General features: G+C 39.2%; 1 protein-coding gene across 1 annotated transcript in view; it reads left to right on the top strand.

The window, feature by feature from the left end:
- The window catches only part of ACAP2 (ArfGAP with coiled-coil, ankyrin repeat and PH domains 2), a 68,312-nt gene that overhangs the window by 382 nt on the left and 43,147 nt on the right, over nucleotides 1-24,783 (top strand). The window contains exons 2-5 of the mRNA XM_014945938.1: nucleotides 16,857-16,914; nucleotides 19,568-19,687; nucleotides 20,919-20,972; nucleotides 24,655-24,713. Of these exons, the coding sequence (XP_014801424.1) occupies nucleotides 16,857-16,914; nucleotides 19,568-19,687; nucleotides 20,919-20,972; nucleotides 24,655-24,713 (291 nt within the window). The remainder of the gene's footprint in view (nucleotides 1-16,856; nucleotides 16,915-19,567; nucleotides 19,688-20,918; nucleotides 20,973-24,654; nucleotides 24,714-24,783) is intronic.

The raw sequence follows: 24,783 nt of genomic DNA, 5'->3' as shown, positions 1-24,783 counted from the left end.
AGCTCTGGGGAGGAAGGGGATGTGGGAGGTGAATGGAAGGGGGGCAGTACGGGGGGCTGGGTGGGTGGCCTGTGGGGTCTTGGGGCTGGTGTGGAGGCAGCGGAGCCTGCAGCGGGCACGGCCGGGATCACCCGCCTTGGAGGGGATGTGGGGGGTGAGGGGCAGCTGGTGCAGGAAACACCCCACGGCCCCGGCAGTGTCTGCTCAGGCCCCAGAGAGGGTCTGTCCCTGGCTCCTCAGAGTTGTGCTGGCGCTTTAGCTCCCGGTGTCTCCCGCCCGTGTCTGCTGTTTGTGTCCGTACTCACTCTGGCCGCTCTCGGGGTGCCAGTACTAAACAAGCTCAGCATAATCTTACTTCCTGTTGTCAGACCAAAGCATTACTCTTTTGTTTTTCCCCACTCAAGTGACCACCTGTCTGTCATTGCTGTGGCCTTACTTCTGCTTACGTCGGACAGCATTCCCCTTCATCTTTCCCTATGCTTTTATCCCTTTGGTATAGGTATTTTACACTGTTGTATCTACTCAGCATAATTCTGCCTCTCTGTTGGATGCGTGGCTGCTCTGTGCACATAGGCCCAATTTCTGTGCCTTGTATCACCCTGCAAGCTGATGGAGAAGCAAACAGCTCTGTGGCTTGATGTGATGTGATGTGTCACTGCTGCGCCTTCCTGTCCCATGCTGAGCCCGTGTTTGGAGCGTCTGTGGCTGGCACAGGCTGGGTGAGCTCTGGCTGTTGAGGGAACTGGTCCTCCTCTTCCTCTGGTCTCTGGCTGTGTGTTCATGCCTCCTCTTTGTGTCAGCTTTAGCAATCGTGTGGTTCTGGGATGTGGAGGAAGTTGGAGAAGAAGGTTGTTTGAATGGCTTAACCCTGGCAGAAGTTGGAGTTCCTGTTCTTCCCTCCATTGATCCTGTCTCTGCTGCCAGCTGGTTCCTGGCTGCTACTGCCACAAGTTTTTGTGATGACCGTGGCTTGTATTGTTGGATCCTTCAGTGATCTAGCTGCCCTGCCAGGAGAGGCTGGTTGGTTTTCTGCTGGGTTAGTGAGTTGAGTCAGCATTGCAAGGGGTGTGAAACCTACTAAAGCTTATGGGGAGGAGGAAGAGGAAACTTCACTGCCAGAAGTGAGGCTTAGAGGAAGGTAGAGGGGAGCGAGACCTCCCCTGAGTAATTGGGGAGCTTTTCTATTGACTTGAGCTGTTCCACAAAGTTTTGCCCTGAGTTGGATATGCTTGCTACTATGTGTACTTTCTGGCACAACTATGTTTAATGTGGATTCATCCTATTTGGTGACAATGCAGTCTTAAATTGGCTAAATTTAACCATTGAACTGTACCATTAAATATTTATTTTTTAATTACTGGTGCCTGCCTAAATGTAGAATGTACTTGAGAAAGCAATAAATTGTGGCTAAAATTTGTTAGCAGGAGTGTGCTACTGTCGCTTCAAGTTAAAACATCCTAGTTCATTTGAACTCAGTTTGTATCATTCTCCTTTTGCCCCTATGGTTTCCCTTCCTTCAGGAGAGAAACTGTGGAAAACCCTATGTCAGGGTATATTGTGGTCTTTTTGACAGTCTCTGATACTACTACCTCTGAAGAAACTGCAGAAAGCCTTATGGTGTAATCACTTGATGCCACTGAAACATCCTTCCAGCCTGGAGCTGATATGAAGTGGTTAAAATTATGAAGCAAAAATCCTGTAGTATTTCTGAAAAAAGTTTATATCTTTCATTATTAGTATTTGCTGTTACAGTTTTTGTCATTCTTCGTGTTAAGATGAATTGCCTAAACCGAAGACTAGAAGCCTTCTAAATGAAGTTTACTGCAGTGGTAAGGGATGGTAGAGACAGTGATGTAGACCAAGGTCACTACAAAGTCCTAGCGTCCTTGCAGGGAGTAGCATGGACATAATGAACACAGCACAGGAAGGAGCCTTATCTTATAGCAAAGCAGAGTTGCAGCTTTCTCCTGACCTTGCTGAGCAGGTGGGTGTAGTCTCCGTTCTTCCCATCAGTGTACCTGTTAGAGCAGTTAAATAAACCTGTTGGGAGGCATATAGTGGATAGAAATGTCAGTTTACTTTCTTACAGTCATGGAGAGAACTGGGAGGACGTGGGTGAATCAGAGTTCCTGAGTCACCAAATCCCTGTTTTCACAGGGAGCTATTTAAACCTTTTAAAACATGCTACTACATACGGCTTCAGACACATGACTTCCCTGCTTACCTGTTTCTCATAGAGTTCACGTTGATCTCTTCTGGCTTTGAGGTGTAATTGGGAAGATCATAGTTGCCCGAATCAACAAAACAAAGGTTTCTTTGCTTGCTTAAAACGTGTATGCAGGGAGCATGGGTTGTTGCTGATATGTGATTAGATAATAATGGCTATAAAGACTCATGTCAGAGGTATGGTGGGCGATTTCATAGTAAAGCGTGTGGTTTTTTTCCCACTCCAGTAGATAAAATCTTCTAGTTATAAAACCTGAAGCAATGATGGCCTATTGTTTGTAAACTTAGGACATACCAATTTGGGGTTGGAAATGAGGTTCAGAAACTGATTTTGAAAAGGGTCATGGAAAAAGCTATTAATTTGGGCACACTCTTGCAAATTTGCAAACACGTTTTTTTAAGCTTACTTTGAAAATAATCTCACTGAAGTCACATGCTTTTCCTTCTTGACTCCTTCTCTGCAAGTGTGGACAGACCAAAGGCCTAGCAAGGAAACGCGTTTGCAGTTCTCCTACAGTGTGTCGGTGACTTCCCATCAAATGAAGAAGTTGCCTGGGGAGGGGCTTCGGAGCGGTCCCGAAGTAGTAAGAGCTGAGCTGTGCTGGCAAGCTCTATGTATATCATCAGGAATTCCTGGAGTCATTTTTTGATATGCAAATAGCATTGTGAAATAATACTTTCTCCTTATCTCTAAGCAATGAGAATTTCAGTTTCAGAGTTTAATGGAGCAGGCTTTTACATTGACGTTTCACTTTTGTTTTTTCTTCTAACAAAACGTTTTCTCTTAATGAATGAGATACGGATTGTAGCAGCTGCATGAATCACTCTGAACCTAAATTTTTAGAAAGGAGAAGCAAGTTTAAGTGATGTAGAAATATAGCTGCTGTAAGTAACAGTTAAAGAAAGAAAAAGCAAAATTCTGTTGCTTTCAATGTGTGCAATTGTAAGAACTCTCTAGAAGAAGCTTCAGCCTCTTCCAGTCTTTAAAAATGCATCAGTAAAAAGCTGTATATTTATGGGATCATTTCTTTGTCGTTATCTGTCACTGTTGTTGAAGTTTAAATTTATTTTTTTTTATTCAACTTTGTATTGACTTCCTGAGACCCCAGCTGCAGAACAGATGATGGATGAATGAGGCAGAAGAAAGAATATAAGTGAAACCATTGCCAATTACCATTCTTAGTAAAAGTATATTGTGGGTAGTTTCTGGGTAGAACTGGTGGTTCTAGTGTATTCCCTTCAAAGGGACTTGTCTGAGGAGTCTCCAGTTTAGATGGAACTGAAGCTTTGTACCTGGTTTGTGCAGGCAGCCCCGCAGCTGAAGACTGGCTGTCACTGCAGCTCCCTGGTATGTGTGGTGGTTTTCATCTTCTGTGGCTTTGATTGTGGTCTATCAAAACAAGGCCAGCTGAGATGCACCACACAGTTACACAGGGGATACAGGCTGAATAGGTCACTCCTGCCACTTTGTGTCTTTCTAGACTTAGGATTGTTTTTTTTTTCTTCTCTTCTTCACTGCTGTGTAACCAAAACTTAGTCACTAAGCATCTGTTTCTCAGGTAACAAAGTTTTTTGTCACTTTAAAATAGGAGTAATATAAGAAAGTGACATATTTAACCCCTTTGGAATAGGTCTTGATCAGTAGTCAGAGAAACTGTTGTATGTTCTTAACCTGTATACTTTGGTTTACTTCTTACTTTCTGAAGAACATGTAGAAATTGGAATATCAGGGGTTCCAGGGGGTACGGCGCTGCAGTGCAGCCTCCTTCCCAGCCTGCTGCATCCCAGTGCTGCCAGTAGGGAGTAAACCCTCTGATGAGTGGGGTTATTGCACGGGTAATCTCTGTGTGGTTGTGGTACTGCTGAAATCACCGAGGCCACTCGTGTGGGTGAGCTCAGCCACATTTAAGGTGTTAAGAGTTATGTGAGCAAGAACTCGGTCTGCATACAAAATCTGTTTGTTTGGCTCAGACTTACCTAGCTGTATTAGGAGGAATTTTTTAAAGAAATGTTTGGTCTGGACTTTCTGCCCTTGGTGTTTGGGACTGAAAAAGCAAGATTGTAACTTACTTGGCACAGCCGGCTGGAAAGTATTGCAGAAGACCAGAAAAAGAAAGATACAGTTAAGTTGAAAGAGAAAGCTGCCAAACATTTGTTTTTAAGTTTGGGTTTACCATTTTTCCTACTTACGTGGTTGTTATGTTTATAATTTCCAGTATGGCATTGTAGAATGGCACTTTCCATAGCTGAAGTATAGTGATGGGGAGGACATTCTTAGCGGGATGCTGGCGAGTTACACGTGTACATCATCTCTGTCCATACAACTAGGAGTCTGACGGAGTTAATTAAACAGAATGCTTCTAGATTTCTAATTGTTTGCTCTTCTGGAGATTACAGTGAATGTGCTGTTCTACTCAGACTCTAGTCAATGATTTATTTATTTTTAAGTATGTGAATATATCTTTTAAATGTGTATTCAGAAAATAATTGACCTTAAAAAATGGTGTATGTATTGAAAGATGGAACCCAATGCTTGAGCATTTTATTCTATAGTAGTTGTACCAGAATAAAGAAGTTTCAATGAACATCCCTCAAATACATTTCATCAAAATCTCTTAAATATTTTCCAATTTAATAGTAAGTTATTACAGTCTCTCTTAATAGAGATTAGAGATGTTTCCTAAAATCAGGTTGTCTTGATTTAGATAGTGCACCTAAATTGTTTTAATGAAAAAAAAAAAGTTGTCTATTGTAATTATGAATTACAAAGGCTAGGGCTTTTTTAATAGTGATTCTGGTTGTGTTTCTTTGTTGTTTGATTATGATTTATGTTAAGTAACAACAAACTGAAAAATCTTGAAACTGTATCTCAAGTTGCTCCCAGGAACTTAAAATGTTAATTTCGTTGGTTTTGGTCTTTTTAAGTGTTTATCTGGGAGTAAAGAAGGGGGGAGCTTACAGTGGAAGTAGTAACAAAATCTGCTAGCTATCATAGTGTTGCTGTAGCACAGCAGCATCAATCACTGAAGAACTGGTATTAATTAAGCCTGTGCAACTGATCTTTAATGAGTACTTGCGGAATTAGAAGGACAGCTTATTTATGCATGTGTGCAATGTAACGGTAATTATACAAGATCTTACAGTAATTCAAATTTTAAATATAGATTTGAAGAGGCTTGATTCTTTAGCCTGGAGTGTCTCATTTCTGTTGGCTAAGCACATCTCCAGTAATTACATTAACAACTGAAGTTATGGAGATGGTAGTTTTATATTTTGGAAGGGGAGTAATGTGAGTGTTAAAATCTCTGGAAAGCAGGGTTAGTAAATAGAATATTCATTTGGAAGAGGGCAGCTATAAATAGAAATCTGTCTATCTTGGGCTAGGTGGACTTGGGTAGCTTTGTTTTTTTCCTGCACGTATCTGTGAAGTCATTGCACACTGAATAGCAAATGTGCTGAATCAGCTCAGTTACCAGTGTCCTGTGATCTTTTCTTCAGGCTTAGCGTCTTGACAACCTTGTACTCACAACTGGGTTACTTAGAGTCAGCATTTTTCCTGTTTTTACTTTGTGCAGTAAACAATGTGACTTAAGTTGTTGGTGAATTTTTACTACAGTAAATCATTCTAAAAAATCCCCAAAGCAAACTCCATCTTGATAACCTGCTTTGAGAGGAAAAGAAAAGGAAAATACTGAATTTTCAGTGACAACAGAAACGTTTCTACTGAAATTGCAGTTTACAGAGCCAAGAACCCTTTGCCTGGGTCTTGATGCAGGCCTTTCTGGCTAAATCAATTAGTTTAGTACCTCAAGGAGATGCAAATGCAGAAGTGTGATGAGTGAGTGCAAAAAAAACCGACCAAAAAACCCCATGCGGTTACTTAGTGTTATGTCTTATGTTTACATGGGTAGAAAATAGAAGAATGAATTGTGACTAATTTTGTTACTTTTTTTTGCCTCATGCATGCAAAATTCATCTTAAAAACATGTATAGAAATTTAAACTGCAAATGCATTTGTGATCTTTATGAGCAGATACTGTGCTGTTAGTTTGAGATCTAGATATTGCTGTGAGTTTAGGTAATAATTTGGGTTGTTTGCTTTTTGATGGTGGTAGATTTATAACAGAAGTGACAGCTAAAGTAGCTGTCTGCAGCTATGTTAGGAGGAAATGCAGATTAGTATGTGGACTGTAACATTATTTTAATATATGCTGGAGTTCTTGATATTTCTCTCTGTGACAATATAAGTCCTGGTTTTGTTGCCACTTCAATATTACTAAAAGATTAGATCCAGAATGTGAAAAATAGTAGATATTATTATTATGATAATAAACTAAATTTTAAGCAGTCCAGTAGACTAAAACATTGTTTTATCATAGAATCATAGAATTTCCCAGGCCGGAAGGGACCTCCAAGGGTCATCTAGTCCGACCTTCCCGCAGTCAGCAGGGACACCCCCAGTTTTAACTTCCTGATGATCTCTTCAAGAGGTGTCCTTGCATATGTGGCAAAATAATTACTTTACAGTTAACATTTACTCTGTGAATATTAAAAGTAAACCAGACCTCAGACCTCGGGTAAATCAGTTGTTTTTATCCACTGTACATAACCTATGCCTATGTAGAAGATAATCTAATTTATGGGATGATGTCCTGTATACATTTTTAAATTGACTAGACACAAGGATACCCTAAGAAAATAATTTGCTGCAAAATAGTCCCTTCAAGTGTTTTATGGATGAGGGGAGATTTTGAACAGAGTAAACGCCTGTCAGATATTTGCAGACTTGCTCGTGTGGCACAAATCTTTCTGTTTGATAGTTTAAGTTTTCTGTTAGAAATTTTAAAACTGTAAAATGTGCGGGCATGGTGCTCTTGAATAATTTCTAGAGTTCATATGTCAGTAGTAACAGGGATTTAATTAGTTGTTTTGTGGCTTTGCATGGGAGACAGTGTGGCAGTAGGCAGTGTGCATACACAAACTACCTTTTTTCTTTTCATGAATTGATGATATGCCGTCAGTAATGGTCATTAAAGGAAGACCTCTGTTGCCAATTTTGTATGAATAAACTTAAAGCAGGACTAGAGATCGGTTTGCATGATGTGATTTTGAGGTTTCCAAACTTCCAAACTGTATTTTATTTGAAGCTGGATATAATACAAAGAGAAATTGGAGAAGCCATATGTAGTGAAATGTATTCCGCCTGACGAAATTTTAAAAAGCCAGTTCTGTGCAAGAGAATTCCAGATACCCATCTTTCTGGGTGCCAGATGTTAATTTAACACATGAATATCAAAGATGCTGAACTCTTCTCTCTATTTTAAATATCCTAGTCTTCAGTTATTAGTGATCTTTTAATTATTTTTTAAAAAGATGTATAACATCATGTAACAGATTTTTGTGTATTGATGGTTAGAATGACGCTGTGGATTGAAATTTGAATTTAATTCAGTCTTTTGGTACAAAGGAAAGGCGTGTTGTATTCACAGTCCAACTTCTGGCCGCAAATGCTTTATTCCTTTTTCCTGGCAAATCCGAGGTGGGGAGCTTGGGCTGGGAGATGGGAATTGGTTTTCTGCTCCGTGGTCTCTCCCCAGGGAGGCACTGAGCCCCTTCTGTCCCACTCCGAGCTGGGGCCTGGGGCTCCCCTGGCTGCTTTGGCTGGTGTGAGTCAGTACCAGGGGATCCAGCCTGCTCTCCAGTGCTGTCCTGGACTCCAGCTCTCCAGTGGTCCCCTTGCTGATGTGGCTGCTCACCAGTGGGCAGTGTCATTGGTTCAATGTAACGTGCTGCTGCTAAGATACTCTAGGTTTAAGATTGGTTAAGTAAGAGCTGGGTGGGTGAAGAAGAAAAATAATGTACATGGAGTGGAGTTGGGCCTCGAGATCTTAACTGGGGCTAGCAAAAGGCATTAAAAAGACTCGCTGCTCAACTGGAAGTATAGGTTATATCTTGTCTTTCCTACACTTCTAGCATTCATGTAAGCTGGTTGGAGTTCCTGTCTGTTGAAAGAGTTCAGTAATTAATGAAATTGACCTCCTCTTTCTTAACTTCTGTAAACATGTAGAGTTCATCATCTCATCTGCTGTGTAGCTACCTCTCTTCTTAAGGCAGATCTTAGGTGTGGGCTCCTTCAAATCTTAAAGAAGATTACTAGTTGTATCCCAAGTGCATCTTGGTTTGTTTTAGTCGTGTGTCAGGATAAGGTGAACTGCCCCCTGGAAATAGCATGTTTCCACTCTGTCATTTCCAAAGGTAATTTAGATGACTAACTGTGGTATCTACGTGTAGATACCAGAATTTGATCAGATAAGGCACGCTACAAGAATAGAACAAATGTATTGGCTTTGCCAGTCAGGATTGTTATTGGGGATAAACTATTTCAAGATGACTGAGGGATCTCTGATGTTTCATTGAGGATGCAACTTCTGGCTGAATTTGTGTGTTGCTAAATGGGAGTCTGTTTAAAAAGTATACACATGTGTGAACAGCCCCTCTACAGGATTATTCTTCAGAAGAATCTCCAGTTTGTGAAGAATGATTTCTAAAATTACTCATTTAACTTCCTGGAGTGCTTTCTTTTGTAAAGTGTCTGATTTTGAAGAAAATACTTGCCAGTTTATGCTATTCTACTTATTTATCCCCAAATGAATGATGGAAAATGAGAAGATGAAGTGTTAAGTGTGAATGCTGTCACAAAATATCCACTATATTCTTAGTATTGATCCTGCAAGATTTTTAAAAAAATACTTCAGTTCATTTGCGATGAAAAACCTTTTGTATGTAATTAATAAAGGACATGTAAACTTCTGTTTGGTTAAGAAATGGTTTACCTGCAATTAGCATCGATGGACGAATGAAAGCCCAGGGTCTTTAAAATCTCTTGATGACTAAAAGTAGTGGGAGATAAGATACTAAATGTACCCAAAGAACATTCAAACCTTTTCCAGGGCTGTGGGTGTACCATATGCATTTTGTAGTTTTAATGTTAAAACATTCCAAATGCTTATTTTTTTAACAGGTCATCCATTATCATTTGAGAATGGTGAAAAGGAAAGGAGACTGGCTTTTCCAAATGTGAAAACTGTAAATCTGAGGAGAATACCAATACGCTGTATTTCTATATTCTCCTATCGCTAATGCTTATGTACTCTGTTATCTTGAGATTGGGTTCATTTGACTGGCTGCTTCAGTGCAAAAGCATAAAGGGCAAACAAAGACTGTTTCTTTGCAGTATGAGGGAATAACTAGAGCTATTAACTTACATGTAAAAAACATCATGGTAAGTGAGTATGAGATATATGTATGTATCAGGTTTGAAATTTGTCTATTGCAACAAAGCTGCAACCTCCCTTCTGACTGTCAAATACAGCGTTCTGATTTTGTGGAAGTGTATTACCAAAATGGTCAGCTTCTGGAATGGACAAAAAGGGTAAATACTGGCTGAAGACTTGGTCTTCATAGCAAATCTGGAATTTTCCTTTTGCTTTGGTAAAGAAGATCTGTCTGATGTGGCTGGAATTGTAGAGAGGTAATGGTCCTTAGCTCTACTGAAGTGTGGTGAGCTCTTGTTATAAAAGCTTTGCCATCTTATGGTTGTTTGGACACAACTATACTTTCCTAACTATAGTAGGTATAATTTAGCAACTAAGGAAATACCAAAAAGAAAGGGACAGATATTGCTTTATTTTTTTGAAATCAAAGCAAACATAGGGCTCATTAATATTATATGAGATCTGTAAAGAATACTCTTTGACTAATTAGAGAGTACTCTGATCTCCGGTTGCCTCTGCTTCATAGGAGGTTTTCTGTACGAGTGGTTAAGTCTTTCTGTATCAGTTCTGAACATATTGATACTGAAAATCCTGTACTGGGGGAATCTAGTGATATTTACTCTTCCTGTTTTTCAGACACTGCTTCCCTGTCTTTTATATTGGCTGCATTTGAGGTACCTAAGGGGTATCTTTCCAAATAGGGGATTCATTTCTTCATTTTTCCTCAGATTGTTATTACTTACAGCTTTTAAAAGAAAGGTTGACGTGACCCATTAGCATCTGACTAGGAACTCCAGATCTTCAGGCTAATAGATAGGGTGTAGTGTTTAGATGGAGGGATGTCCTATCTTGTATCCTGTGCAGTTGGTTGCTTGATGGTTATATTTATGGTTCCACTTCCTGACCGTACTACATATTTGAGTTTTCAAATGTTGAAATCCTTCATTCCTTCTGCTGTCCTGTGTTCAAGTTCCTGGGTAGTTGCTGAGATTTAAAAGATTAAAGCAGCCCTGTGATGTTTGCGAATTTTCAGCCACAAGAAGTTTCTGCACAGCACCATCAGTTTCTTGAGCTTGTTTCTGCTGCCCTTTTTTTTTTATTGCAACATCTTGATACTGTAGTCCTACTTCCTTATCTGATAATAAGGCCTCCTAAAAAGCTTTTGACTCATTCTTGAGATGTTGGAATTACTAGTCAAAGTTGTGCAGGACAGGTATGGTGATGTGTTGTGTTCTTATCTGAGTTTGTTTCACAATGTAATCAGCTTCTTTACAGAGGAGTTTTTGTGGTCACCATTGTATCCCTGTCTTGTTAACAGCTGTCCCACAAGGAACAAAACATTTAAGTTGAAAGGTGAAGAAAATTCTGCTTATCAGAATCTTTGTGGAAGAACAGGGGTGCTAATTTTCTACTTAGGCTTACCTAACTGTCAGGCTCTCCTGGGGTAAAAAAGCTTAGGGGGAAAAATATTAGGAAGAATTACTGGGAAAAGAATGCTGTTGGGCATTTCTGGCAATTTACTGCAACAGAGTAATGAGAGAAAAAGCCTGAGATTTTCGGGCCAGCAGGTAGCACAGATGTCCTTACAGACTGTGTATGATACACTAAATGCTGCTGCAAGTTCAGTGGTAATCAGTTTGACTTTCAGCTGTGTATATTAAGTGCAATAGAACTTCTTCCGTTCTTGAATATTTATATGTTTATAATGTTCATTATCTTTTGAGATAACGTGCCATGTGAAGTCTTGCAGTAAAGAACAACTGCAGTGAAGTGTGTGCCTTAAAGGGATTTGCTCTGTTTCTTTCTTTGTTATATCAAAGACCATATGAAATACTGAGGATGAGCTAAACTTTGTAGGTTAAGAAGATCTTAAAAACTGGTACCTACAGGCAGACTTTTGCTTTAATGATTAAGTGAATTCAGTAAGTACCCTTGTCTTAATCTTATTATTTTTTTTAAGAGTTCTGACTTAGGGGGGAATAGAATGGCTGTTCTAATACTGAGGACTTGATTCTTGTTTCTTTTTTCTGGGGAATTTTGAAATGCAAATAGTGCTTGCTATGGACCTGAGAAAACTTGGTTTATTCACCAGCCTGATAATATTCAGTTTGGAAAATGCGTTTCCATATTTCAATCCACCAGGCTCATAGGAAGTTTCTAGGATTTTGGGGTGGGGATGAAGAAAATGTCACGTTTCTGATTCAAAGTCTTACTGTTAACATTGTGAAGCTCTTTCAAGCTATTGATAGAATGTTTTGTGGCCATGACTGGAGAATTAATAATGTAAGGAGTACTATCATGACTGAGGAAGTTTATTTCAGCATGTCAGGGAACGTTCATCATCTGTTCCTCAGCATGGAGGGGCCCTGTGCCAGCAGGGAAAAATCTCTGTGGTGCCAAACCAGGACTTCAATGGGCTCTGTGACAGGCTGCAACAGTGTTCTTTCTTCAGACTGTCTAAATGGCTATGACACATCTAATAAGCTATAAAACTCTTCTTGTATGTATCCAAGGTTATTAGGCCTTATTGTTCAGTGTATGACTTCTTTGTCCCTCAATATGTCATGTTTCTTTTTTAATCTGGGTTGTTTGATGCCTTTATACATGTATCAAATGTATTCCTTGTTAGCACGTTGGTTAAGATGCCTCTAGATAACTTTTTGTAGCTCACTATAGAAGAAGGAGATGAAGTGCAGTACACAGTGACTGGAGGAAGCAGTTGGTTTGCTGGAGGGTAGGTCTTTCATTCAGAGGGACCTCAGCAAGGTAGATGAAAGTGCTGGTAGAAAGCTCCTGAAGTCTAACCAAGACATAAAGCTGAATACATGAAGTATCACATAAAGCTATAGCATGAGTGCTTGGTAATTTTAATATAGTTTGATTTTTATGCACATCTAGAGCTGTGATACCACTGTGGGACGCACAGTTGCTTGCAGCTAATCTCTACTGGTGTCTGTATTGGGTTTGTACGTAACATGAGAGAATGATCAATTGCTTTTACCTTAGCCAGTTATGAACCAGCTTTATCCAGTTTGGCCCTTGCAATTAGTGAGCTGTACGTATCTTTAACTGTTTTTCAATTTTCCTAATGTTCTTAAAGTTTAAAATGAAATGCAATTAAAGAGGACAAAGGGGAGTTAATCACAGTACTGTTTGCTTGTTGGTTCACGTTCAATGTTCTCTCTTCCTCCGCGGCTGAATTGTTCTCCACTGGCAGTGGAGCATGGGAACGCTGCTTTATTTACTCCTCTGATACACAGCTGGTCTTATGAAGTTATACTGCACAAAATGGAGGAAGATGGAAATGTAGTTAGATTTGAGTACATGTACTCAAATACTTTGGTTTAGCTATTGATAATTAGTGGCTGGAGGCACATCAGCTTTATGCTATTGAACTGTAATGGGCATTAATTGAAAGGACATGTCATCTGCAGTGACGTCAAAGTTGTGCATGGAGGGGGTATTCTGCATAGAATATGTGCAGGTAGGAGAGCTGTGTCTTTCCAAGATTTGGAGACAAGGCTTTAGTATTAAAGTTACTGAAATTGTGATGGTGAGAAACTATTATTCCCATTTTATGAGTCCAAATACATGAATGTATTCAGAAGTCCCAGTCTGAATAGCAGTTGATTGTGTACTTGTTTCTCTTCTTCTGAAGGTATATTCAAGAGGTGAATCTAAGATTGAAGCTTTAAACGTTTTTCAATTAAAATTTAAAAAAAAAACTATGGGAAAATACTTTTAGTGGGCTTTTAGTCTTTTGAGTTTTTTTTTATAATGGGATGTGTTAATTCTAGATTTAAGAATAATTAATTGTTAATTGCTCATAGCACCTTTGGGTTCTCCAATTTGTTGTTTGTCAGCACCTAATTTATAATGAGTACTGATTCCAGCCTCCTGGCTTTCTGGGAGGCAGTCTAAAAACACAAGCTAGAACACAGTGAGCGAGTGGAAGACGAAAGGTCAGCGGCGTGTAGTGGTTTAGTCTGGACTAAGGTATTTCCTTGGCACGTGTCTGTAGCTCACGGCTTAAGAGTGACTGATCCTCTTTGTAGAGGAGAGTTCAGCTGTCAGCTTTCTATGTGGTTCCTGGGATTCTTAGTGTCCCATAGTACCTTAACCTGGAAGCAAGTCTTTGGTCAATTCAAGGGGAATGCTGTGATGGGCACCAGGGCATTCAGCTTTTTTGTGTTGTATGCTGGTCTAGGCGACCGGTGGCATTATCCTAATTTAAAAAGGCTGCTAAGTCATGTCTTGAGTTTTCTTCCATCATCTCCCATATTCCTCCTGCGTTGCAGCTCTGCAGGAAGCTCTATCTAGCAAACTAAGCTGGGCTTCGGTGAGGGGGGGTGTGGGTGAAGGAGAGGAACAGCAGAGGAGAGAAACACATTCCTGAGAGTCCTCATTAGGGAGCATGAAGGGTACGGGAGACTGCTCATTTATGAAAGTTGTCCCCCACCCTTAAGCATCTGTTCTGGGTTTGTGCCTTGCCACGCAGTGTTTGAACATCTCGGCGAGCCACAGATGTTTGACTTTGATTCACATGCTGAGGCAGATTTGATCCTTGCTGTTAGTGCCAGAGCCTTCTGGCTAAGATTACCCTGACGCAAACCCTGCTCCCAGTTCCCACTTTGCTAAGGAGCAACATTTTTGGTGCGTGTCAGGTCTGGCACTGGGTCCTCAGCTGTTTTATGACCACTTCCTTTGTTTATCGCTGGAGATTGGGTCTTGGCTGTGCACATGAGATTTACTTGGAATTATGACAACTTTCTGTGAACTTTCAAGTAATTCCTGACACAGATGTTTTAGAGAGAGAAATCCACCTTTGTATTCTGTGGCTTCAAAAAGTATTAAAGTAAGAAAAACAAGGCTTACATTAACAGCACAGCTCAGATCAACTAGTCTTACTGTGTTCCCTAACCCAGTATGAAAACTATTTTTGTGATGAGATGGTGTTAATAGATTATTGCATATCTAGTATTATTAGATATTAGTTATCTCTATTCTGATGGTTTGAGGGCATCACCTCTTGTGAGGTGATGTGAGTTCTTATGCTTGTCATCTAGTGTTGGTCTAGTGCTGTGAGTATGTTTGCATGAGAATAACTTTTCTACTAGGTTTTAGGTGAATGGAAACAGTAAAAGTAGCCAGCTCTATGCAGAGAAACAAGGAGTTGAAATGGTGTTTGGCTGGAACCTAACAGCTGTTTGATCCGTATCCAGCTGTAGGGCCCAGATGTGCCTTCCCCCCATCAGGTCGTGGTGGGAAATAGCCTGGAGGCTTTGGGGGCCTGTGGTCCTTCAAAGCTGATCTGAAGTGAATCAGGTGGTGGAGGGGCTGAAGGTCTCCCTTCTGCTGTGGTGTCTCTTTCTGCTTTGCTTTACACTTCTTTCTTGACCTGTCCCTCATCTTTTCAGTCTTTTGCTGCTCTGTTGTTAGTTCTTTTTCAGTTGGGCTTATTCTGTCTTAAAATTTTCCCTTTAATTACTGAGCAGATGTCTTTTATTTGTTCTGCCTTCTCTAACTGCCTTTATCTCTCCTCTTCATCTTGGATCTTAGACTTTTTAGCTCATTAAGTCCTGTGGAGCTAGAACTCTGCTAGTTAAAGGCACTAAGAAAAAAATTCTTATCAGATCTTGCTGCAGTTCTGTAAACAAGCTACTTAATCATGCTTTTATGTTAATGCCAAAGAAACAAATAGAAATTGGTTGCACTGTAATTATAAACAAATGAATACAAAATTGTAGTCTAAATATTGAGGTACTTTTCCTTCCTTTGTTTTTTTTGGCTTTTTTTTTTTCTCTATAATGCTCTCTGAAACAAGATTTAGCTCTAGAGACTGAAATGAAAGTTAATCATTTATGGAAGAAAATAAAAAAAAGTAAAAGAGAAATTGATGTTGTCTGAAATCTTTCATGCTCTGAAGCTAGAAGAGACAGAAGCCAAAATGTAACTGTGCAGGAATGTGCTTAGATATAAAACCTAGGCTGTAACTGTGGGAATGCCTTTAGATACAAAAACTGGAATGCAACTATGTGTTAGTGAAATCTGCAAAAAGCTGGGAATGTCATGCTCAGTGTTTGAGAACTGCAGGCAATTGGCAGTGTTTTTCAGAGCTGTTCTTGTAAAAATTGCTTTTCCTGCATTTGGGGCCTGATCCAGTTTTTTTTATTTTTTTGTTCTTGGCTTGAACTCATGTGAACTAGAACATGATTAGCAAGGGACAGTGAAGCTGTGGTTCTGTGTACTCTCTCCTCAGTGGTAAAGCTGGCTCAAGAAATTCCTGCTCTAAATTGTACTTCCCTGACTGTCTCACTTTTTCCAGGAAGAGTTTTTTGTAGGAGTGAAATGTATCTGTTGCAATTTTCCAGAAAGCATTACAGAAAACTTCCTATTACTTTTTTTTGTTTTTCCCCAAGGCAAACTACTACTGGTGAACAGTGTGGCTCCGTGAATGATTATGCTGGGATGGCTGAAAGAGTGAGGCGCCCTGGGATGGGAGCAAGGGATGGGAATACAGCTGTTCCTACAGACCCCTGTGTAATGTGAAATCCCAGCCTCCTGGAACAGATTCTTGTAGTGTGGTGATCCTTGCCAGAAATTAGTACATTCGAGCTCTCAAGGCAATAGCCTGATGAAACCACAATGTTCACGAACTCTCTGAACAGCATCAGCCTTTCTCAGTCTTCTGTTTTTTCAGGTAGCAACAAGCAAGGGAGGAGGTGTCATAAGAAACAAACTCTCAAATGAAAGAGGGTTTTTTTTTAAAAAAAAAAAAGCTTTCAGAATGCTTCATGAAAGCAACTTTTACTGGCAAGTAAAATTTGACTGGTCTGAAAGTTGCAACTGGTCTAGACTAGAGGCAAGTGATATAAAGAATTGTGCCATTGGAACTTACTGCTGAGTCAGTTGACTCATGGCAAATGCTGTATTATTCATAATCTCATTGCAAAGTCATTTTGTAGGTTTGAGCCAAGATAGTTGCTGAAAGAATTACTTAAGAGATTTCACTCAGACTTTCTTTCCTTTGTTATTACCTTCAATCGTGAAGGCTATTGGCTATGGAAGAATAGAGGAAACCTATCTCAATGTGACAAACATTAGGATTAAAAAAATTTAATCTTGAATCTTTATTACAAAGCTATATGTTTTATCAGTGATGTAGTTTTTCTTCTTTTTACTGTGAAAATTTCTGCAGTTCTTGTGGTTCTCTAAAATCTATGCTGTTTTGTAGTTGAGATTTCAAGTGAAACTGATGGCAATAATGGGTTAAATTAATGTGTCGCTGCCCCTTCTCCCCAGTCACAGCGTATTTTTGTGTAAAGTTTTACAGGAAAACATTTTTTAACTATGCAGGGCAGCTTTAGAAGAAGTAGAAGGAGATGTGACAGAACTGGAACTGAAACTTGACAAGGTAAGCTTTTTAATTCAATGTCCGTTCTGAAAAATATAAAAAGATGCGTTTAGGCTTTATTTTGAAGTTCATAGTTGGGAAGTGGCTGTGGCTGCCAACCAAACGGGAAGGGATCTGGGTTGAGTGCACAGCTGGGCCCCGGAGACCCAGGCTTGAGGAACCACAGGACCAGCCAGGGTGAGCTGGACTCCTCTCCCAGCACAGGGTCTGGATTGTGCAGTGCCCCCCTGCCCCTACGGCCCCCTCCCACTCCGTGACTCGGCTCCACGCTGGGAGCCACGTGGAAGCTAATTCAGCTTTCCTGAATTTCCCTGCACTGGGAGCTTGGGGTTTATGGCAACTCCATTCAGTGAGGACACCTGGATACTCTTTGTTTTAGAGACTTAAAGTCTGTGCTTTCTGTCTTTGGTAATCTGCGGTCCGCTCACAGTGGGATACTGGGCATGTGTGTGTATATTTATCCTTTGCTTTTTGTCATTGCTACCTTAAAATTCATCCTGCTTTTTGTCATGCTTTGTGCAGGTGTATGAAAGGTTGTATGTACCATCTTACTGGTGCCTCACAATCCATTTATTGGTGTCCAAACCAGTAGCATTGGAGGCTTTTGTTCTTTCTTTGCTAGCATTTTGAAGATGGCTTTTTTTTTTTAGATCTGTAGAAAATTTCCTTCCCTTAGCATTTTATGCTAAAAGTTTAAAATTAATTTTTGCCTGTGTTTTAATGTGGTAGGTGGATGCTATTTGTTCACCTTCTTTAGCTACTTTTTGAGTACAAACTTTTGTCCCTGCAGCTGTAAGTTGGCAGCAGAAAGATAGAGACAAATAAAGTCAGTTTCAAGTGTAGTGTTAAGTCTGAAGACTTTTTGTTACTTTTTGTAATAATATTTGTAGTTTTGGTAGTAACTAATGTAACCATTTGCTCTTTCAAAATAAACTTAAGGTAGTTAATTTTGATTTGGTGTGAATTTTGGTGAAACTGATGTGTATAAGGCACATTTTTACTGTAGCAGTGATTAATCTCTCTTGGTGGATTAAACCATCTAAGTACTTAAAGGATCTGAAAAATCTCTCTTGGAAGTTTGTATTTTTTGGGAAAAAAATTCTTAAATATCTTAAGGGATGTTATTCAGGGCCTTAAACCCAGCCTCTTGCAGGAGGCTAGTGCAAATTTTACCATTCTATCACGTAAAAGCAATGATTGTATATTGCTCTTTGCCCTGAGACAGTATCCTAGTTCTCTTTAAAACAAAAACACCCAAATCCATTTGCTCCTCTGACAAGCAAGTGCACAGGGTAAGTATTTAAGTAGCTTATTTATAATGTGAAATATGAGTGACCTAGTATAACAATTAAATTGAGAGCCAAGTTTCTTCTGTGAGCTGAAGTAACTATGGCCTGGGGCTGATGATTTGTCTAGACTTGGTAACTTTTTCTGCTCAGTTATACATGCTAAACTTATGTTTATTGTCCCACAATTGTGACTTTGGGCTACATTATCTGCATTTATTTTCCTCTCTGGAAGAAAGGATGCTGGGTTCAGGATTGTGAACTGTAAGCAAAAAATGAAGGGGGGGGGGGAAGGATCATGTTGGGAGTGATTTTTTTTTTTTTTTTTTTTTGTGTCCACTGTTAAAACAACTTGACCATTCATCAGAATGTGGGAGATGATGCTCAGATTTCTTCTTTTCCTAAAAGGATCCGAGTCAGCATAAAAATTACTGGGGAAAAAAAGGCAGGAAGGTCAATTGGGTCGTTTCCTTGTTCCAGCATAGGCTCAGTTCTCGATGTTGTTCTTCATGAAACCATGTCGAACAGACTTGAAAGTGCTGCAGAGATGAAAGTTCAGTCTTCTGATTTTTATTCTGTTTGGTTTAGAGTGAAGGGAACTCAATTATAATATACCTTCACTCAAGAGAGCGTTTTAGTGGTTATACTAATCATTCCTTAGTTCATTAATGGCTCAGTGCATAAGTTGGTCAAGAAGTGGAAAAATATCCATTACAAGATCCTGATGGCTTTTGTATCAGACTCTGCAGTACCATCCTAGCTAAGGTGCTGACCTAAGCAGTGAGAGGTAGGGATGGAAACCCACCAGAGAAAGACTAGTCTATTGTATGAGAGAACACAACTGATTTTGCCTTCTGAGGTGTAACCATCTCCTTCAGTTGTGCTTTGTGCAGGGAGCCTTTTGCTTTACTGTGCCTGTTTTCTGAGTGTCTCAAGATGAAACAACTGGTGTGGGTTTCTTTTCAGGTTTTTTGGCTTGGAAACCATGAAACACTTAGAATTTTACTTGGGCTCTGACCAGTTACATTTTAGTTGCTGTGCTTTTTGCCCTCAAACAACCCTCTCTTGAAATATGTGCAAAATCACAGTTAACAATAAGACAAATAAAAAAAAAATAAAAGAAACTTTTAAAGAGTAGGAACCTTCTCCGTGACATTTCAGTTGACCTATATTAGTACTTTTATAACTATCACTCTACAATAGATAGCTATTCATAGAACGGGAGCTCAGTAAATCTAGAATTTATCTTTTGACATCTTTGTTTCTTAGACTTAATTAAATCTCAGTGTGTTTCATGTTTGTGATGTCAAAAAAAAACCATCCAAAACACCAAAACAAATGCAAAAACTTTCATTTTGTCTTTTTAGCTGGTGAAGCTTTGTATTGCAATGATTGATACTGGGAAAGCATTCTGTACAGCCAACAAGCAGTTCATGAATGGAATTAGAGACCTTGCACAATATTCCTGCAAAGATGCCTTGGTTGAGGTAAGTTCTTTAAGAGGTGAAAATAGGAGAGAAGTTGTAACTTAAAAAGGGGTAAAATGTAACAGTTGGTGAGAGAAGTAGTTGAAGTTTATATACTATTTATATATATTTTATACTACTGCCTTTCTGCTCCTTTTTCTTTGAAGTGTTTTGGGACTGAACTTTTTTTGACCGTGGTACACTGCAACTATCTGTGCTGTTTAGTTTCAGCTTTAGCCTGCAATGGCAAGGGTTTTCCAAAGTCCAGAAAATAGAGCCAGTTCTGTGCAACTAAATTCCCTGAGTTATCTCTTGGATCCTGGAATTGGCACTTTCTAATATACAAAAATTTAAGTTTTTACATGTACAGAGCCCACTTTGTTGTTACCGCAAACTGATGCCTTGTTAGGCTAATTTGGAACACCTAGCATTTCCTTTCTATGTTCTTTGAAATGAGATGTGAAATTGTGTAATACGCAGGTATAATTATGTGCCCATCTCTGTATATCATCTATATTTAATGCACATTATGTAATAGAACATCGATTGCACACGTGCATGTTCACAGGCTGGTTGAAATAGATAATGGCTGTGAATTTCAGTGTAGTCTGTGTGCAACTGAAACTGGTATTGTCTGGAAATGTACTTCCTTGACATGCAGTGTGATAGCAAACTAGTAAAACTTAGATTAATTGATTCCAAGTAGGTTATTGTTAAACTTGCTGTGTGAGCAATAAGCAATTGTCCGAATATATAAGGGATCATTGTTTTCTAACTGTCTTTGAGACATTGTTTCTACAGATTGATTTCAGTATTGCTGCTGAGGCAGTAGTTCCTACAGTAAATGTGTGTCTATGTCTATTACTACATCTTAACCAGGTTTTGGAATCTAAAGTATTAAACTTCAATAAATACTAAGTAGTGTAATATTAAGTATATTAAGTTAGTTTGTTAAATTATGTGAACTTCCCATAGTTTAGTCAACTAAATTTGAATTTTTCCTGTGTTGCTTCAGTTTGGTCCTTTATATATAGATAGGTAGCAGTAACATTTTTGTTACTTGTAGCTTTACTAGATTTACTTGATATCATCCCCAGTTCTCTTTCTAGCGTAGTGGTTTTAGTTAATAACCATGCCAAAGAAAATCAGTTCTCAAGTTCTTTATTGAAAAGCTGTAAAGCTCTGAAACCTTACTTTCATGCTGTGTATTTGGTAAAGCTTAATTTAAACCACTTTGTTTTTCTCTTTGCAGACCAGCTTGACAAAGTTCTCTGACACCTTACAGGAAATGATCAATTATCACAATGTAAGTGTTTCAAGCTGAAACATGGCATTATATTTGATAACAGAAGAACGCTAAAGCTTTTCTTGTTGATAGTATTTGCAAAGTCATGGTTTAAGTGGTATTAAATACCTCTCATTTTGTACTTCTAAATATTTTATTTTTATTTATGAAGTATTTCTAAATATCCCCTTCTTCGCAGATTATCTCGCTTTATTTTTTGTTTGGAATTTGTAAGCTTTGCAAAACCCCAGTGCTATAAGACAGTAAATACTGGATTGTTTCATATTTTTTAATCAAACTGAGGGGCAGCAGTGACAAACTAAGAGTGTATTTCTTTGCTGGACTGAAATAATGATTACCTTTTCCAAAACTTCTACTTTTTTTTTGCTCCCATCCTTTATAATGCACAAAATGAAGCACCTCTGATTTGTGTGTAGTTGTCTGTTTATGACAGATTTAGACAAGTATAGAGAAAGGAGAAAATGCTAGGGGTTTGAGATGAATAGTGATTTTTAGCATGTGAGACTTCATCAGAAAGCTCAGTCTTGCCTGGATTGAGAACTGATTACTCTTGGTTTTTTCTGCTCTAAAGAATTTAGCCTTGTGTCCTCAAAGTCAAAGGGACGTGTTAGTAGTTCTATTTTTTTTCCTCTTCCTTTGACTCCTACTTCTTTTCTTTCATTTTCCAGCAAGTTGCTGGAAAGCAACTGAAGTGTCTCCCAAGTCCTGAAAATAGACAGGGCACTTAAAATTAATTTTTTTATATATTTCTAGGAGTTTCAAAAGGTAATGAGCTACAGAGACTACAGTTCAAATAGCTTCACCTGAAATTAATTTTGTTAGTATTAACTTAGCTTCCCAGAACTGTTGTCTTAGGCATTTTTTGGAAAATGCATGCTTTTAGAAGGGAAGGGAAACAAAGGGAAGCAAGCTAATACTTTTGAGTTGGATTTCCTTTCCATTCTGAGGTGTATGTATCTACACCTAATATAATGAAAACTGTAAGGAGGAGAGTAAGTGGACAGTGATACTCTGATGGCAGAGAGAAGCCTGTGCAGGACATTGAAAGCAGCAGCAGGAGAAAGTGTTACTTTGATGTCAGTGATTTCTGCAGGTTAGATAAAGCAGATGAAACCAGTTGGCTGTCTCTATTTCACACTTTTCATCGCACTTCTTGCTGCTGGTCACCCTCTTTACCATGGCTTTGCCATATGGTATAGGGCTTTTTTGACACATTTGACCTAGATTCTATACTCTTGCTGCTGGTATCTTTCTGCGTGATCGTGGCTTGAAGTGTTTTGGTAGAACTTGGCACAGCACAGCTTTCCCTTTACGGCAGCTTGAGGGCAGCAAGTGAAGAACAAGCCATATTAAAAGAAGATTTCCTTGCAGATCTAAGTCGGACCACTCTGAGTGGTCCTGCTTTTCTCCCCTTCGCTTCCTCTCTGTGCTCGAGCGCGGTGAGCAGAAGAGTGGCTTTTACCAAAAAGCGCAAACGTGAGAAGTAAGGTTCTGATGTTGTAAGGTTCTGATATTATGAGGTTCTGATGTAGAGCTTTGCCAGACATGTGGGCCTACATTGCTTGTTGTGAATTTTCTTAGTTCAGCAGGACTTACTTGCTGAGAGTGTCAGCTCTGTTGTTGACGAAGTTGGCAGGAGAGCCACCAGGAGTGAGAAGCAGGTAGAATATGAGAGTTGGGTATCCTGCAGAGGAGAGGGAAGGGGTAGGAGGTGGTCCCACTGAGATCTGGATGACTGACTGTTTTCTTATGTGAAGTTTTGCTGCAGATCAAGCTAGAAACCAGATTAATGCAGCATCTTCACTGATCCATCAGTGGGGAAGTAGCTTTGACAGCTTATGGCAAACAGCAGCTTTCTTGGACTTGGTTTGGAGTGTGTGAAAGGTAATGTGTACAAAAGGCTGTGAATTTAGTCAGATCATGGTCTGGGTACTTTTTCCCTGTTCTTTTGGGGAGGAAAAAAAAGTATGTATTTTTCTGCCTAACACTTTTTCCCTCTTCATTACTGTAAGCAGAATTGTATGGTTCATATTTCTGGAAGTCCACTAATCAGTTGAATTCCCATCTGGTTGTATTCTTTCTGTATTGATCTTGATTGGTGCACTCCTTAGGCACTGGCAAGCTTAAATGTCAGCAGTGGGAGTAGTCCCAGCATGATTTCCAGCTTGTCAAGAAGTTCTTTATCTATTCTAGTTGTCTGTTTTTCTGGTTTCCCAAAGAGGGAATACAGACAGGATCTTCTGTGTGTTACTGTTAGATACAGGACAATGCAAGTTGGAAGGGGCCTCAGGAGGCATCTGGTTCAACTACCTGCCTGAATCAGGGACAACTCTGAGATTGGAGCAGGTTCCTTTGGGTTTTATCCCATTTGGTCTTGAAAACCTCCAAAAATGGAGACTGGGTGGAGGATATAGTACCACTATTAATTGGTGACTTATTCAGTCAAGTTTTTGTTCCTTCAGTGCTTCTAGAAAAGAGAGACAAGCTGGTAAGGGTTTTGCTGTCAGTACTTGGCATTTCATGCCTTTTCATTCCCAAATTTTGTGAATAGGGAGACTAAGACTGAGAACGTTTAGAGACAACATTGCTTGACCTGAAACTTTGAGTTCTGGACTTGCTCTTTCAATAAAATTATTTAACACTTAAAGATCTTTATCTTTTGGAAGAGATTCTGTTCAGTTGGGCCAACTACTTCCTTGTATTCTTTCACCTCTTTATTTTTTGTGATCATACCTTGTAGATTGTCATAATGCAGAAGGGGAGGTGTAGAGGAGTTGGAAATTAAGGCACTATTTTTGGTCTGCACAATGATAAGTGGCAAAAGGATTTGTCCCATTGCCAATGACCTGTTCCATTTGGTCCTAAAACTTAGAGGGCAGATGTGAAGCTGAAGGACTGTGTGTTTTAATTCGTCAGCATTTCTGGGCTCATAAGAGCAAACACAAGTTGTCTAACATCCAGGTGTGCTTTGCCCTTGGAAACTTAATAAATTTCTCAATCGTTACAATCTGAATGAGTAGATTATAATTCCACCTCCCTCCCAGCCTCACCAAATCACGAGCAATTTGAGAAGCATGGCTTAGAACACTTAATTTTAGAAAAAGAGGCAGCCATTCTTTCAGCAGTTTGACAGTGGGGTTTGGTTTGTTGTTTTTTTACGAATGTGTTATGTCAAGGACATGGTACTAATTATATGTTACATTTTCAACGTTCGTTTCAGTCAGTGATTTTTTTGCCAGATGTTCTTTCTATGGTTTCATTTGTCTTGTAGTTGCTGATTAAATTGTGGAAGTCTGTTAGAAGAATCAAAAAGTATTACATAAAGTTGTTTCTTCAAGGCTGTTTGTACAGTAATATTCTTAACTGCTTAATAATCACAATGAACACGTTCTATGGAAGTGGGTATGTTTTACCTTGTCAGGTTGAGAGAATAAGATGCCAGGAGCTTGTCCCTCCTTTATAACCACAATCTTGAAGAAAAGACCAGCAAAAGCTGTTGTTTTTGTGACAATTTTATTCCTTTTTTTATTTCAAAACTGCTTTGAAGGGGTTTATATTTTGATATGAGACAGCTTAATAACAATAATAATTCTCATCTAATTCTGCATAACTGTATGTCTAAAATGAAAAGTTATTAACACCCTGAAGTTATTGACCTACATAAGAATTATTTTTCTTTCAGATCCTGTTTGACCAAACCCAAAGATCAATTAAAGCACAGCTTCAGACTTTCGTTAAAGAGTAAGTTAATTTGCACTTGTAATGGGAAAACTATAGGTAAAGTAGAATTTAAAAACAACTGATTTGAATG

This window comes from Calidris pugnax, unplaced genomic scaffold (assembly GCF_001431845.1).
Source record: "Calidris pugnax isolate Ruff unplaced genomic scaffold, ASM143184v1 scaffold111, whole genome shotgun sequence".
In the NCBI taxonomy this organism is placed as follows: domain Eukaryota; kingdom Metazoa; phylum Chordata; class Aves; order Charadriiformes; family Scolopacidae; genus Calidris; species Calidris pugnax.
Note: the sequence above shows the minus strand (reverse complement) of the source record. Positions and strands in the feature narration are given on the sequence as shown.